Source organism: Octopus sinensis, linkage group LG21 (assembly GCF_006345805.1).
Source record: "Octopus sinensis linkage group LG21, ASM634580v1, whole genome shotgun sequence".
NCBI classification, from domain to species: domain Eukaryota; kingdom Metazoa; phylum Mollusca; class Cephalopoda; order Octopoda; family Octopodidae; genus Octopus; species Octopus sinensis.
The window spans coordinates 15,743,058-15,761,391 of NC_043017.1; the positions used below are offsets into that span (position 1 = coordinate 15,743,058).

The 18,334-nt window shown below is 38.0% G+C and overlaps 1 protein-coding gene across 4 annotated transcripts in view; it reads left to right on the forward strand.

Moving 5' to 3' along the window:
* LOC115222846 (ras-related protein Rab-14) overlaps window positions 1-18,334 on the forward strand; it is an 84,845-nt gene that overhangs the window by 13,569 nt on the left and 52,942 nt on the right. For all 4 annotated transcript variants that reach the window (XR_005003351.1, XR_005003352.1, XM_036511984.1 and 1 more), the window contains exon 2: window positions 11,166-11,247. Coding sequence is in view for 1 of the 4 variants with exons in the window: in XM_036511984.1 (XP_036367877.1) it covers window positions 11,221-11,247 (27 nt within the window). In the remaining 3 variants the exon portion in view is untranslated. The remainder of the gene's footprint in view (window positions 1-11,165; window positions 11,248-18,334) is intronic.

Genomic DNA, 18,334 nt, shown 5'->3' on the forward strand with positions numbered 1-18,334 from the left:
TCAAGAGGAATACAACACTTTGCAAATATCTCCTTTGAGTAAAATCCTCAATAGAAGAGAATATGACCAAAGACTGCGTGTACTCCATCCCATGCAGCTGTGGTAGGTTATACAAAGGCGAAACATGCCACCCCCTCAAAATAAGGGTAGAGGAGCATTGCAAAGCTGTGACACGGGGAGATGTTGATAAACCAGGTATAGCTGATCATGTATGAGAAAATGGAGAGCACCTCCCCCTGTGGGATGAAGTTAAAATAATAGGCAGAGAACACCACTGGAAAATATGGAAACTAAAAGAAGCAGCACATATGCTAGGACACAACAACCTTCTAAGCAGACCAGGAGAATATTAGATTTATAAGCCCTATAATTCACTCCATAATTGCCCACGGGCATATGGCGTAATGCTTAAGTGCACGGGCTACTAACCCCAAGATTCCAAGTTCAATTCCAGGCAGTGACCACATTGAAAAATACTTTAGGAATGAGAACCCAGGTTTGAATCAGCCTTAACATTGTGTTAACAACAAACAAGATGAGGAAAAATTGGTCCATCAATTGTAAATAATGTTTGCTATTGCACTTGTCTCACAAGATGGGTTTAATAGTAAAATAATACCAACAGTTATACTGACAAAATGCTTTCCATTAACCCTTTAGCATATTAGGCCCAAATATCCAATCTGTTTTATGTTTAAACAGCTCAGATCCTGTTATTCTTAAAATACACAATTACATCATTGAAATCTCAAAGCTACAAGATAATGCAGAGTAATCTGGATGTTAAAGGGTGAAGGATACGAAATCAGGGAAAGTATCTGGGGCAGTTCCTGGTGTAATGAAAAAGGGCTAAAGCTAATTAATATAACCAACCAGGTAATATGGGGAGGTGTCATACCTAATAACTGGTGTAATCCTCCACTGATATCAAACTGATGGGTCAGGTAGGGAAATTAACAGAATTTGTCCTACATTGGAGACAATGGCTAGAGAAGTTCCTGGCTTCTCAGCCTCCTATTTCTTTCATGTAGAAGAAAGCCTTTGACAGAATGCCACAATCTCTATTGTGTGATGGTTACTAACAAAACTAAAAGTTGATGAATGGCTGGTGAGAGCAGCCCAAGCCATGTACAGAGATAGTCAAAGTGTGGGTTAGCCATGAGTTCAGTGAGGAATTTAGTGCCAATAGGTATCCATCTGAGTTCAGTTCTTAACCTCCTCCTCCTCCTCCTCACAGTTTCCTAGGCCATAACAATGTCTTTTTAAGACCAGTTGTCTGTAATAACTCTGATATGTTGATGGTTGAGTTCTTATAGAAGAAACTATGCAAGATTCACAAAAGAAATTCCAAACGGAAATGATAGTGAATGAAGGGGCCTCGGAGTAAACTTAGCAAAGATAAGGTTTTAGTAAATAGGAAAGAAGTCAGGACTCTGTTAGTATCAGGGAAATGGCTACGGTCAGTAAGAAGAAAAGAAATTGGTAGACATTCCATATGGCGTGCCCAAGATGAACAAAACAAGGTATAGTGGAATGAAAGGCAAGCTGACAATGAGTAAAGACTTTGTGGTAGGTGTAGAGGAATAGGGAGCTGGCTGGGCATCAGTAAAATAGATTCCAGGGGGGAGGGTATGCTGGGATCATAGTAGAGAAAATTCAGGGACCACAAGGGGCTTCTGAAAGATGAATTGTGCAATACTGTGTTGCTGATGGGCAGTGAATACAAAGGAGGTGGGAAAGATGTTGAGCTATTTATAGCTAGTTAGCTATGAAGTCCTGCGTTAGCCCATCATAAGTTATTAAGGCCTTAAGCTCCTCAGTTGTCTGAAGCCCATAAGAGGGAAATTAAGAATCTTTGTCAATGAAAATAAATTCATAATCAACCCAACTGTTGAGATATTTATTTTTGAGTTTTGCATGGCAGCTTGAAGTCCTTGCTTTCAGATAAAGCAGGAACCCAACCGTTATGATGACATTTGGAACTGTTGCAAGGGACAGACCTGAACATAAATACAGTTGAGATCTGATGCCAGGAATTACAAAACCTTAACATCTGCATAGGGTCATGTCTATCCATGAGTTTGCACCAACACAGCAAGATGATTCAAAGTGTGTTTCAAGGCGTAAACATTCCACCGTTTGTCTCCGAGGACAGTTGGTCATTTATCTTACTGTTGCAAGGGACAGACCTGAACATAAATACAGTTGAGATCTGATGCCAGGAATTACAAAACCTTAACATCTGCATAGGGTCATGTCTATCCATGAGTTTGCACCAACACAGCAAGATGATTCAAAGTGTGTTTCAAGGCGTAAACATTCCACCGTTTGTCTCCGAGGACAGTTGGTCATTTATCTTACTGTTGCAAGGGACAGACCTGAACATAAATACAGTTGAGATCTGATGCCAGGAATTACAAAACCTTAACATCTGCATAGGGTCATGTCTATCCATGAGTTTGCACCAACACAGCAAGATGATTCAAAGTGTGTTTCAAGGCGTAAACATTCCACCGTTTGTCTCCGAGGACAGTTGGTCATTTATCTTACCTGATCTAAATCCTTGTAACTTTTAGTTGTGGAGTGTCATAGAGGACAAGTCCACCTCAACACCACACAGCATTGTCACTGTACCAAATTGTGCCATGAGGAAGGCACAACTGTTGTGGCCATTCCCTTCCCTATTCAGTCAGTTCCGTTGGATGGAGGATGGATTGAATGTCTTGTGACAAATCAGGTTTCAGGTTTCTATCTTTTTGTTTACCTTAGTTACAGGATTAGAAAGCTCCTCAACACAAACGGCCTCTATTCAAACTGTCCATCCACAAATGCGGGTGTGCGTATTTACATATGTATCTACAGACATTTAAACCATGCATAGACACACATGGCCTAATGTATATCATTTGTGCTGATTCTATTTCATTTGTAGTAAAGAAATTACTATTATTAACATCATCATCAACAGCATCAGCAGCATTATCTTGGCTTGTGTGAGTGGATGGTGGGTTTCTTTTCTTTTCTTCTTTGCTGTTGTTAACAACAATTCACTGTTGTCTCCTGTAAAAGTCTTCTCTTGGCTGTTGCTACCTCGTTGCTGTGCTGCAGCAGCAGTTGTGGTGGTGGTCGTGGTTGGGGTTGGGGTTGATTGTTAGACATTTCTCTGATACATTGTCGTCATATTGTGGCATCTGTTAAAGCCAACTGTTCAACAGAAGAGATGGGGGGAGGGCGCCCCTGGGAGGGAATTAGCAAACAGTAACAAATGTATCCAGGGACACCAGTCTTTGGTGATGTCATAGTAAGATTGGTACTGTTAGTAGTTGTAATAGTACTGATGTCTGTAGTGGTCATGTTGTAGTAGCTGTCCTGTAATACACATGTAATACCCACCATACTATCACACATACACACATTTCTTCCACCCTGGATAGAGAGAGGTTTTCTACCCCCATCAAACTACTCTTCAATCCACCACCCAGCCATCAACATCTTTCTCTGCCATTTCACTGCTGCTATTTAACCATCGGTCAACTATGACCACTCAACATAGGAATAGTGTATCTGAGATCATAGTAGTCAGTGTGTCCTTAATTTAGTTAACAGTATAGTCTGAGGGAGATATAGCTGTTGTTTCTAACAGCTCTAGTGACTGCATAATATGCCTTTACTGTTGTTGCTGCTACTGCTACTATTACTACTATTTCGTTGATTAAACGAAATTCAATTAGTCACTTAATTTTGCTTGATTTCTCTCATTGTCAGCTGATGCAGTGTTAAAGTGCAGCAGACCCCACCCCACCCCTCTGTCAAACTATGTTCTTTGCTTGTGTCTGGTGTAATGTGTATGCAGATGTACCTGTGTGTGTGTGTGTGCATGCGCGTGTGCTTCCTGGTTAACTCTTTTGCAGTTGTGTGGCATGGATTTGTCTTAGGCACACAAAAAGAAACAACTAAATATATATGTGTGTGTATATATATATATATATATGTGAAAGCATGTGGTATATAACAACATGCGATACTTCTGGTTGATGTACTCATTCATATATATATATATATATATATATATTGTTATATAAGGTGGAAAGCTTTCAGAATCGTTAGCATGCTGGATGAAATGCTTAGTGTATTTCGCCCCTCACTATGTTCTGAGTTCAAATTCTGCTGAGGTCGACTTTACTTTTCATCCTTTCAGGGTTGATAAATTAAGAACCAGTTTAACACTGGGGTCGATGAAATCAACTTATCCCGTCTCCCAACATTGCTACCCTTGTGGCAGAATTTGAAACCATTATTATTGTTATATAAGGTGGCAAGCTAGCAGAATTGTTATCATGCTGGGCGAAATGCTTAGCAGTTTTTCATCTGTCGCTAAGTTCTGAGTTCAAATTCTGCTGAGGTCAATTTTGCTTTTCATCCTTTCTGGGTCAGTAAAGTAACAGTTGAACACCGGGGTCAATGGGATCGACTCATCCTCTCCCCCAAAATTGCTGCCCTTGTGGCAAAACTTGAAATAATTATTATTATTATTATTATAATAATATGTATATATAATATATAATAAGCATTTTATGTGTGTGTATGTCTTATTGTTATCTATAAATAAACATCAATAAATGATAGATGATATAGACACACACACACACAAAACGCTTATTTCAAAGTTGACGGTCTACTCTGAGTTTTGCCCTCAGCTAAGCTGTCCACGGCTGTTACAATGTTTGCAATATGTGAAATATATTATTGATATACTTTACTACTGCTATATTATTGATAAATATCAAAATATATATTTGCTTTTGTGTCATAATCTGATTTGATACCTGTTCTCTGCTCATTTATGCTTTTCTTCTGTTTCACACACACATTTTTGTCTTACGACCTTATCTTCGGTATCATTATTATTTCCATTATTTTGTGTCTTGCTACTAGTTTATTAAGCGACTGATAATCACAACCTGATCCTATTTCCAATTCACATCGACTGAGGCTTTGAATGTAACCTTAGAAACAACATTTCTATCACTAGCAACAACTTGCCCTCACCGTTAACTAGTCGGTCATATCGGCTCATTATATAACCAAACCTATGACTCAGTTATACTGCTTGCTTATTATATACAATAGCTACGTGAAAATATACACCATACTTCTACTCAGGCTTTTCTCTATTGAGTGCTTCTTTTATTAATCTTTGTCTTTATGTAAATTTAGAGATAAAAACACAAGTATCTGTGTGTATGTGTGTGAAAGACAATATAAAATCAAGTCTAGAATGAATGGTGCTAGGTATGTTTTTGCTTTTCTTTTTTCTTGTTTCATTTGGATGCTTATAATGTACAATTTCATTAATACACACACCCAGGGCATTACACAGTTTCTTCACTTTTGGTTAGTTTATGATGATGATATATATATATATATATATATATATATTGTGTGTGTGTGTGTATTAAACAGACAGCAAATATTTTTAAAATCATTATTTAGAGTTTTGGAAATTATCTGTTTTTAATTTCTTTTGATGATGATGATGATGATGATGACTTTGGACATGAAATCTGCTTCAGCTCTGAAGAAACTGGGACCATTTTTTAAAAAGATTCAAATTATGTTTAAAATTTTGTAAAAAAAATGTTTAATTCTGTAGGAACAAAAGTTTAAATCCCATCAAAGAGAAAGACAAGTATATCATAAGGATGACAACATTGGTTGTGTCTGGTTGATAAAATAGACATAGTCGGGGAAGATTGTTATTATTATTATTAAGATGGCAAGCTGGCAGAATTGTTAGCAGATTGGGTAAAATGCTTTACAGCATTTCTTCCAACTTTACATTCTGAGTTCAAATTCCACCAGTGTCAACTTTCATCGTTTGAGGATTGATGAAACACAAGTACCAGTCATGCACTGGGCGGTCAATGTAATCAGCTGGCATCCCCCCCCCCCTAAATTTTAGGCCTTCTGCCAATCATAGAAAGGAACATTATTCTCTCTATTATAGACTTTCGGGGCTTGAAATTTTGCAGTGGGGTGTAAGTTTATTACATTGACCCCAGTGCATGACTGGTACTTGTTTTATTGACCCTGAAAGGAGGAAAGGCAAAGTCTACATTGGCATAATTTGAACTCAGAATGGCAGAATTGTTACCATACCAGACCAAATACTTAGTGCCAGTTCCTCACCTCCTGAGTTCAAATGTTGCCAAAGTCAACTTTGTTTTTCACCTTTTTATGGATTAATAAACTACCAAGAACTGGGATTGATGTAATCAACTCCTCCTTTCCCCCTGAAATTGCAGGCCTTGTGCCAAAATTTGAAACCATCATAAAACGGTTTGCCGAATTGTTCGTGTACGTCGAGAAGAAAACAATTAGGAGTATTTCTTCTGACTTTTTACATTTGGAGCTCAAATGCTGCTGGGTGTCACTTTGCCTTTCAAGCCTATTGGGGTCAGTAAAATAAAATACCAGTTGAGCACTGGGGCTGATGTAGTTGACTTGCTCTTCCTCTTGAAATTGATGGCTTTTTTCTCAAATTTGAAACCCTTATTATTATTATTATTATTATGGTGGCTAGCTGCTGGACAAAATGCTTAGCAGTATTTTGCCCATCACCACGTTCTCAGTTCAAATTCTGCCTAGGTCAACTTTACCTTTGATCCTTTCGGGGTCAATAAGTCGAGTACTGGGGTTGATGTAATCAACTACCCCACCTCCAAATTTCAGGCCTTGTGCCTGTAATAGAAAGGATTATTATTATTTATTCAGTAGTCTTATTTTTATCATGTGCTTTCACTGCACTACCAAGCACAGCTCTGTGTGCCTTGGGTATGTGCTGTAGTCTGCTGTGGTGCTCTTCTTTTTACTGTATTGAAAGTGTTTTATGTAGGATGTGTGCAGTGCCTCGAAGTGCCATATTCTGTGGGTTGTATACACTTGTAAGCCCTGGTGATTTTGTTATGTCTGAATGTTTTTTTGTTACCATACCTGATGCGCCTGCTCTGATAGGAATTCTTTCTGTTTTTAAGCTCCACATTCGAGTTGCCCCTAAAGAAACATTGTCATCTGTTGGTATTGATACATTGATTAGAAAGCATTTATATTCTGGTGGCAGAACCATTAGCATGCTGGACTAGTGCCATTTCGTTTGTCCTTTTTGTTCTCAATTCCAATTTGTAACCCATTTCTCTACCAGTTTATTGAGAGTATTGATGATATTGTTTACGTTGAGGTGTTCTAATGAATAAATAAATAAATAAGATGCTGTTTACTTCCCAATTTTTTTTTTTACCTTATTCTATTAATAACTGACATTACTCACATCAACTAAAATCTTAATCCCCTCTTTCTCTCTCTCTTTTTTATCTTTTAATCCCTTAATCTGCTGGATTTAATCATTTACTGTCTCATCAAAAACCTTTCATCTTTTCCAACATGATGCTGGTGATTAATATTAAAATAAAAAATATTAAAAACAATAATAATAATATTATAATAATAAATGATTCTTTCTAATTTTGGCACAAAGCCAGCAACTTCGAAGGTGGGGGGGGATCGATTACGTTGACCCCAGAGTGCAACTGCTGATTGTTGACCTAAAAAGATGAAAGGTAAAGCCAACTTTGTTGGAACAGAAAACCAGAAGAAATGCCACTTAGCCATTTTGTCCAGCAGTCCTTTGTACAAGGCCTAAAATTTTGAGGGGAGGGGCTAGTTGCTTATACCAACCCCAGTACTTCTTTTATCATCTCCATAAGGGATGAATGGCAAAGTTGACCTCAGTGGTGTTTGAACTCAAAATATAAAGATGAACAAAATGCTGCTAGACATTTTGTCCAATGCGCTATTGACTCTGCCAGCTCACCACATAAATGATAATGATAATAATAATAATGGTCCCCCCCCACCCATCAATTTCAAAGTATGAGTGTTTGAAGGAAGGGCTTTAAAAAAAATTAAAAGAAGCTGCATCTGTTTGTGATGGATGTGTGTGAGTCCGTACCTGGATTTTGCTATGGAGTCACAATGGGAACACTGATGAATTTGATTTAGCCTGGAATTGGACAAATGTGTCCGGTGCTTGCAGGATATAATTCTTTTATTATTTCTTCAACTCAGATTGTTTAGATGCATCATGACACATTCTATGCCACTCAGATCAATCTCAGCAATAACATTCCCAAGATGTTAAATGGCACTGTAAGGATTTTAGTGACTGTTTCAACTTACCCTTATACCTAAGGATGGGTCTTCCCTTTACTCCAGAACCCCTTCACTTGTTGGCCATACAAAAAAATTTTCAGAATGTGATCATCTTTCGTTTGAACAACATGTCCTGCCCATCTGCTCTGTTTTCTCAACAGCATGCTTTTGATAAAGGAAATATCACATTTCCTAAAAGTTTTGACATTTGATCTCTTACCATTTGATGATGATGATGCAAAGCTGGAAGCACCATTAACATAAAGAGCTGAAGATAGTTCTGAGTGGTTGGCCATTAGTGAAATCTAATTCTTACAGTTTTACATGGAAGTCTGAACAAAGTTTCCTGTTGTCAAAGTCTGTTGATGCTGTTGTCCTTGATGAAGCAGATCTGTAATCAAAGCATTCCCATCACGACCATCTCATATTGTTTTGAGGAATAGGGTACCCCCCCCCCAGCCTGTATTATTAAGATAATGGTTTGAAGGCATCTTCCTGGAGGCTAAGGTGTTGCTCTAATGATCGTGTTTGGCTTCAATTCCTGGACTGGGCAGTGTGTTGTGTTCTTGAGCAAAACTCTTCATTTCACATTGCCCCAGCCAACTCAACTGTAGATGAGTAACTTTGCAATAGACTGGCATCCCATGCAGGGAAATGTGGTGATCTCAGCCACTTTGATGCCATGCAAAATGGGTAACCAGCTCTTACAAGTCCTACAACTTGAGACAGTAATGTCCATTGAGGGAGATTTGGCTGCTGTTTTCAATGGATCAAATGATAACTGCATAAAGGCTCTCTTGTTGGCTCTAAGAGGTACCAGGCGCGGGGGGGGGGGGGGATAGTGATATTTCCTGCTTGAAGATAATTGATGTTTAAATCGTTATCTCTCATCTGATAATTATTTGCTATTGTAGATGAGGTAAATTACTTTTGGTCTGTCTGTGTGTTGATAGGTCACATGGCCTGTTATAAATAGCAGCCAAGTATCAAATATAGAGATATCTTTGAATAAAAGCTAAGATGGTCATGGTTGGAGCATCTTTGATCATGAGGCGTAAACAACAGTGACATTATTGACTGAATGAGACTTAGAAGAACATTTTTTTTTTTTTTGACTACAATGAAGTCATTTCTGGGTTAAAATCTTGAAGGTAAGGAAGCACCAAAGAGCATTGGATCATTGTAAGAATCTGCTGAAGTTTCTTGCATGGTTTGGTCAAAAGTGGAAGATGGCACAGTGCCCTCTGATGGCAAGAAGAGGCCATGACCTTTGGTTTGTTGCTTACAGTTTCCTGGATTAAACACAAGACTTATTTAACTCTGTCCGTTGTAATGCTTATTTATTCATATTGTTTTGAATGAATCATGAATTATCTTGTAACTTTAAGATTTCAATGATGTGATTGTATATCTTTAGAATGACAGCATTTCGTCTGCCCTTGTGTTCTGAGTTCAAATTCTGCCTAAGCTGACTTTCATCCTTTTGTAGTTGTTGATGAAATAGGCACCAGTTGAACACTGGGAGCCCAATGTAATCAACTAGCCACCCACCCTGCTAAATTTCAGGCCTTGTGCCTATAGTAGAGAGGATAGTTTTAGAATGACATTGTAGGGTAGGTGTGAGATGCCAAATATGGCTAGTTTGAACATGGAACAGGGAAAATATTTGGGTTGGATATGGCTGGTTTAAATACTGAAGGGTTAAACTGTGTGTGAAGGGATTTATTTGTGGTAGGGCTCAGTTTGAAACAGTGAATCCACAAAAGCCAGATTGTCACCTGACAACCAGTCATTTGACATTGACATTATGGTCAACCACTCACAATTCCAACAGTGGACTCTTTACACATGAAGACCAGATATTAATTCAACATTCCACTGTCCATCTTGGTACTTACATAATCCTGTGACACCATAATTACTGTTGCTGTTAAATTCAAGGTCACCTTTGATCCTGAAGGCCCATGGTCAAAGATGTTCTGAACATAACTATCCAGAGAGAAATTTGGCTATTATGTTTTGAAAGTAAAGTAGCCGTGTGGAGGCTTCTTATTATACTTGTGGGTTGTGTTTTTAATTAAGATTACCTAATTAAAATTCAGAACATTATACAATGTTGAAGATAACATCATAACTGGAATTATTACAAATAGACTTTGAAAAATGTTAGATTTCCTCTATTTTTTATTTACACACACACACACACTTATGTGTATATTGTGTATGTACGTATGTTTGTGTGTGTGTTTAGTGTAGACAGTCTATTTGTTGTCAGGTGTGATGTATTATCATTATCCTGTTTTATCTCAATCTCAGATTGTTGGTGACATTACAACAGGTAAAATTAGGACGTAAGAAATAGGTGAGGAGAACTTCAATGTAGACACACACACACAGAAGGTCAGCAACAACAACAAGAGGATTACAGTGATTCCACTTATTGTTACATAATAGGGGATCTAGCAATGGTAGCAGTTATGTTCAGGTCGTGTGTGTGAAGTGAGAGCCTGCAGATGATGGTCCTTAGTTTTGTTGTTGTTGTTTACATCTGAGTTAGTATGCTCCAGTGGCCCCATGTGACAGGTGAGTTTTGTGGATCAGTTGGTGAAGCCATAGAATGAGCAGCTCAGTCAGGGAGACAGCGAGTGAAACCAGTTGGTGACACCATGAGTGCTAGAAATAACAAAGCTGCCTTATCTCACATCACTATTCTCTTGAAGGAACATATCTAATAATATAGATTCCCAGAGTCGAGAGAAAGGAAATACAGGATGGTGATGGGTGGCATATTTCTGATCATTGATTTACTCAACCAGGTCCAACACGGGGTTAAATAACAACAAAATTACTCTTTGGAAACCTCCCTCTTCTGTTTCTTGTTTCCCAGCCTTTCAAACTGTAACCCCTTCACTAAATGTTCTTGTATTTTAATATATTACTGTTGTCTTCTCCTTCAGGTTGTTGGAACCTTAACGTGGACCTTATTCTACCCCCAGATTCTTTGATTTACACATGGTGTTTGGTATATTCACAAGTGAGGTAGGCACAGGCTTTTCTTTATTGCTTATACTCTTGGTTTCTAGTCTAATAAATCACACACACACACACACTCTCTCTCTCTCATGCACATAGTCAATCATATACTCTCCTCCCCACACACACACACATACAATCTCTCTTTCACTCTCTCTCTCTCTTTCACTCTCTCTCATTCTCTCTCTCTCTCTCTCTATCACAATCTGATATAAAACTGAATCTGCAACAAATTACTTGTCAATTTGTGTGTTGTCAATTCATCATGGAATTAATTAGTATTTCTAATTCCTCACCCATCTTATTTCTCCATCTGTCTCTCTCCAGCATAACCTAGTTTAAGGGCAATTGATTATGTAATGGACTAATTAAGGACTTTGTTGTTACTGTGGAGGGTCTCATCTCTGATGTCATATCTAACTAGAACAGAGTACCTCAGGTACCCTGTTTCTATTATGTTGCACACTTGGTGATGGAGGAGAGTTAATTAGCAGAACTTCAATAGACTTAGTTGTGGAATGGACACTGAGTGCAGCTTCTATAGAGATGTGAAGTGGAGTAGAGGCTGTGAGAGGAGGTTCTAGATAAATTTGGTGATGGAATAAAATAAGGCTGTCAAGGAAGTCTGTGTTATAATGTGACCAACTGACTGGTGTATGTTTAATGTTAACTTGTTGCAGCAGAAGTGATCTCATTACGAAAGACATCAGTTGTCAGTTGATGTATATTTAGGACAGATGCCTATATTCACAGTACAGTTGGTGCGTATATATATATATACATACACACACAGGAGAGATAACTATATATATCTTCATCATCACCATTGTTTAACTTCTGCCTTCCATGCTAGCATGGGTGAGACAGTTTATATAATGTATATGTGTGTGTATATATATATAGTTGAGATAGAGACTACAGCAGATGTGTGTGTATATATAGAAAGAGAGAAGAGAAGAGAGATGACTGTTCTATATATAGACATGTGATGTGGATGGATGGTGAGTCATTTAATTTTTGACAGAAAAGGTAGAACACATGACTTGGTAAAGCCTTCAAGATGGGCTGGGGTGGGGACTGAGCAGAGAAAAGATCCTGTGACCGATAACCATTGGTTAGGTGAGAATGTCTGCAACAGGGTGGACTCTATCAAAGCCACCCAATGGCCGGGTGGTGGTGGTGGTGATAAACTAGGAGGTAGATTAAAGCTACCACTTAATAATAGGCTTGGACACAGTTTCCAGGTTGACCCTTGGTCAAAATGCAGTACAGCGAGATTGAACTCAGAACCATATGATTGTCCAAGGTAGACATAGGAACTAGTCACACAGTTAAATCTGATGATGACATGATGTCACAGCTTATGTTGGTTACCTGTCACATGACTGAGCTGTCCAACCAACACAGAGAAGATGGAGTTTAAAAAGACGGCAGTGATAAATGGAGAAACCATTAAAGTTGTTGCAGAAGTGTTGAGAAAATACTGTTTATTCTAAATATATATGACTGACTGCCTGGCAGGGAACTAATTGTGGTCTGGTGTGTTAATTACAATGCCACTAATTATAACACTGAAGTCACTATTAACTACAACATCACATCTGTAAATAAGAGTCCTGACTGTGATGGATGGACGTAAATGTCACAGCTTTCAACATTTCAACATGTTGTAGATGTTAGCAGTTGGCTTCTACTCTGTACATGCGTGTGTGTGTGTGTGTGTGTGTGTGTGTGTGTATGTAATTCTTTTTGAAACAGTTTAACTCGAAGCAGATAAAGCTATATAAATGGTAGCATGCAAATAATGGGATAAAAACCCTTTGGATAACAAAAGTCAAAGGCTGCCTGTGAGGTTCAAACCCACAGCTCCTGTGAACATGACAGACTTTCAGCCACTGGACCAAAACACTTCTTAATACTAAAACTCTAGGGATGTTTGTTTGTACCTGAAATATCTCAGAAACAGTATATTTTATCTTAATTTTTTTTCATATTTATTTTCATACTTAACTTCAGCAGTGCAGTACAAATTTTTGTGACATTTGGATCTTTATTAATGAAAACGAATAAACACAATTTTTGTTTGTTATTTCTTGACGAAAAAGAACATGGCTTCCATGACATCAACACACATACAGACTGCACACACATATAATGAATGTCATGGTGTATCGATCAACACAAATACACGTCTGCTATCCGTGACATATACAAACACATAGTCTTTGCGCTCTCTGAGAAAAAAAAAATACTTGATGTACACAATATTTTAATCATTTAGAAATATTTTTGACTGAATGTGACTTCAAAAATGTAAGTTCTTTGTACAGTAAGTATTTTTATATTTTAGCTTTCTTTAAACAGACAATATTAAAATTTTTTTTTTTTATTATTTTGAAGTCATTAATTTCTGTAAAAAATTTCTATTTATTTACTTTTGTTTTAAAGTGAAAGATGTATGTATGTGTATATGAAATGATGAATATATGTGAAAGAAAGAGAGTGAGTGAGTGAAGGGGTGTGTTGTCATGTATACATACATACATCAAAAAAATTTGGCTGCTATTTCTTACGTTCCCTGCTACCATGTAACAGCTATTTGCAATCAAAGGACCTGAAATACTTGAGTAGTAGCAGGGCATGCAAGAAATAGCAGCCAAATCTGGGGAAAGGAGCCGTTTACGTGTGATTCTGATGTCACATTCATTGAAAGCATGTGAAGTAACCTGGGACAGAAAGAAAAACCCATGAAACAAAACTCCATTGCTGGGAAACTCAGACTTTCTAGGTGACCCGATGGGTTACAGGTAGTCTAGTATATAAATATACACACACCTACATAGTTTCTAGGGTTTTTTTACCCCCCCCTCCCCATGTGACAGTTATTTGAATGTCAGCTGAAATACTTTGAGATATTTACTGTGGTTGTGTACATTCTGGTTTCTAATCCTGTTAAGATTTACTTAGCTTTCATCCTTCTGGAGGTCAATAAAATAAAGTACCATTGAAGGGAAGTTGGATTAGCAAAATGGTTGGATGGGATTCCCTCTAGAACCTCTTCCAAGGCTTTGCATTCTGAATTCAAATACTTGCTTGTTGGTGTTAGACTAAGCAAAAGAGTAAGTCAACCACACTCTCCTGTCCCTTGAGGGCCTTTGACAGGATCTGCTCTATTGCAAGATCTCTGGTTTGCTGATTTCTGCCTCCTCCTCCTCCTCAGGTTATAGACACTACCTTCCTGTCTAACTGAACTGTATGATGGTGGTGGTGGGGTATTGTCATTGAACCTCCATGGTCCATGCTGACATAAGACAGTGTGAGCTTCTCTTGCGATGCCTGTTTTTAGTGAGGTGTTTCTTAATTTCTATCAAAGTAACTGAAACACCCCCTATTTTCAGTCACTGAGTTAGTTTGTGAAATACATAAAATAATATTTCTTTCTTTTTTTATTCGATGACACTCTGTCTTTAATTAACTATTTAAAACTGAGGCTTTAAAGAAATAGTAGAACTTATGTACAATGGAAGCTGTGTTGGATTAAAATAGCAACCTGTGTATCACACTTAATGCAAATACCAAATGCATCATATTAAATAACACAGAAATGTATGTCATCATCATCCTCATCGTTTAACTTCTGCTTTCCTTGCTGGCATGGATTGTACAGTTTGACTTGGGATTGGCAAGCCAGGGAACTGCACCAAGCTCCAGTCTGACCTTGCAAGGTTTCTACAGCTGAATGCCCTTCCTAATGCCAACCACTCCAAGTGTGTAGTGAATACTTTTTACATACTACCAGCATGGGAGCCAGTCAAGCAGCAATGGCATCGACCACACTCGAATGGTGCTTTTTACGTGCCACCAGGATGGGAGCCAGTCTGGTGGGGCTGGCATTGACCACACTCAAGGGCTTTCTCCATGTCAACGAAAGCTAAGTACAGAGGTTTATCTTTGGTTAGGTATTTCTCCTGCAGTTGTCTTACCAGAAATATAGCATCAGTGGTGCTTTTCCCTGGCACAAATCCAAACTACATCTCTTCTAAACTAACTCTCTCCATAATTAGTTGGGCTATGACCCTCTCTATGATCCAACAATTTGATACCTCTGTAATTACTTGTATCTAGTGTGTCACCTTTACATTTGTAGCAGTTGACTATTATGCTGCTACACCAGTCATTGGGTGTAACTCCTTCATCTATCACCTGATTGACTATACGGGTGACTAGACTATAGCCTACACTGCCAAATATTTTAAGCATCTCTGTGGTGATTCCTGATGGGTCGGAGGCTTTCCCTGTCTTCATACCCTTAATTGCTTTATCTACCAAGATACTGCCAGTTCGGATAGCTAGTCCTTCTGTTGGGTCAACTTTTAGCAACCTTTCCTAGTGGCGCCTCCAAGTCTCTCTCTTTTCAGCCTCATTAAATGCAAGTGAGCCATCATCCATGCAGACACATTTCTTTCCTACCACATCACGATTCTCTCTCACACACTGTCTTGCAACACGAAACACTTCAAGTCTTTGGTCCTCACAATGCAGAACATTGGCAAGTGTTTTTTCTTGTCAGCTTCATCTGTAGCAAATAAAAATCAGTCAACAGTGGTGGTGGGCATATTGGAGGATTTTGGATGTACACTTGTGCCTTTTTGTACTTCGTTAGCAACAGGTACCTGCTGGCATTTAAGGAAATGTTTTTAAGTTTTTAATAATATAAATTATATATATATGTGTGTGTGTGTGCATATATGGGTACAGGACGTCGCCAAGTGTGTAAACAACATGAGGTATGAAAACAAACGAGTTAAATACGCAAACAACAAGAGAAAACAATGGAAAACAGGACAAATAAACACAGAACAACACTTCATCAGTTGTCTATCTACTCCACATTTTGAGCATTCAACGACAATATGAGTCTTCAAAGACAGTTGTTCCCATAAATTCCAAAATAACATTTAGAATTTATGGAGGGTCAAAGTTGGGAACAAAAACATGACAGTGGAGACATACAAGGAAACTGAACGAAAACAAACAAGGAGGGTCGTTAGACCAGAACGAGAGGAAAATATTGAATGCTGGGAGAAATATTTTCTTTGAAAAGAGAAAAGACAGAAGAGAGAGAAAGAAAATGTCCAGTCCTTAGAACATTGTGCTGGAAAAGAAAGATGGACGATGGTCACGTGTGATCAATGAGAGAGAGAAAGAGGGGGAGAGAGATACGGACAGATAGAAAATGGGGAAGGGGAGAAAAGGGAATTGGAGAAGGATGGGGGAAAGGAAACAGTATAGAGTTGCATCAAAATGGTTAAGATAAACTTACTTGGAAATGGATGCATGGCATTCTATTAAATAATACACACACACACACATATTTATGCATATATGGGTGCAGGACATCACCAACTGTGTAATACTTTGAATGATTTTTAAAGATTTATGGAACAAAACTGTAAACCATAAGACACATAGATTGTAACGATACAGTTGAGGGGTCTTTGTAACGGCTTCTCATCAGTTGCTATTATGATGTAACGAGTGGTGATTGTCATTATACACCTATACCAAGGTTGTAATGACACAGATCACTGACTCTAATGACAAAGCTCAGGTAAGGCCATTGCAACGTGTTGCTGCCTTCACCAGTTGTTGGTGTATTTTTGAGTCATCCGGGGCCACCTGTCAGTCATAGTCTCAGTCAGTCCCCATCCCCTCGAGATACCTCCTCATCTGCTGCGACCATGTGGCATGTGGGACCAATGCAAGCCATCAACCCAGCTGGATCCTCAATGAAGAGAACCCAGCAGGGTTGGAAAATCAAGCCACATGACCTAAGGGTCTGAGCCCAACTCACTCTCAATTGATCCATTGGCATGGGGAGTTCTAATAGCTCCACAGTTGAGCAGCAATAAGAAAGTTTAACTTGGTCACCTCTGTCTTTGATCTGGAGTCTCAACTGCCAACTGATTCTTCTTCGCTTAGAAAGCCTGACCAGTCTTTCTACTTCCATTTTATCTTCATTGAAATTCAGATACAATTATTTGGGTCTGTCTTTTGGACTTATTCTCTGATTCAATTGCCTTCTATCTCTTTACTGTGTTGTATTAGGAATTATATTAAAATATTTTGTGTATTATAGAAGTAAAACTAATTTATTGCAGATAAATTTTGAACACCAAAATCTCATCAGAAACTCTTGGGACCATATGGACCGTTGTTGAGAACCATTGGTGAAGATTACGATTATATTGAGAATGTTAAAAAAAAATGGTTTGTGTGGGTGAGGAGTTTTGGGTCATTTTCCCCCTTCCTTCTAGCTCTTTGTAAGCGACATTTTAGGGAAATAGGTTTTCCATGGGTGTAGTTTACACAAGGGTGATGGTTCAAGATGGTTCAAACATAGAAATATGAGAACAAAAACCAAATGGAAGAAATAGTTGGTGTAACAACATTGCAAGTGAGAACAGTGATCCAAAACGCCAAGCCAATTATTTTCTTTTCTCAGTGTAATTGTAATCTACACTTTTCAACAAGAATCTCTACAAAATGTTATTTAAAAAATATATTTCAGAAAACCATAAGGAACTAAAATCTGGTGAGTTTGGTGAGCAACAAGCTGTAGATGTATCATATATATATATCTATGTTTGTTTGTTTGTATTCAACTATAATATAAGCAACTTTACATTAATCTGAAGGGCTGCTCTATACTTTTGTAGGGTACAGATTTATTATTCTTGAACAAGATTATTATTGACAGTGACTTCAAAGTTTCAACCATTTCTCATCAGAATGTTTAAGTGGCTGAGACTTCCACATCCACTGTCAATAATGTTCTACATCTTTGCTGATCACCAAACAATGAAAACAGCTGCTGGCAGACAAAGTAGAGACTCAAAGATTGCTGCAATATTCGTTTTAGATTTCATATTCTTCCAAATACATTTCATTGTTTGTCTTTCTCGGTTCTTTTCTTTTCTTTTTCTTAATTTCTGTTGTCAAATGTCAGGTAAAATAAGAGATTACCTTTCTTGTCTTTCTTGTTGACAAATGGAAACAAAACTGTTTGAAAACAAATTCCTGTCAAATTTAT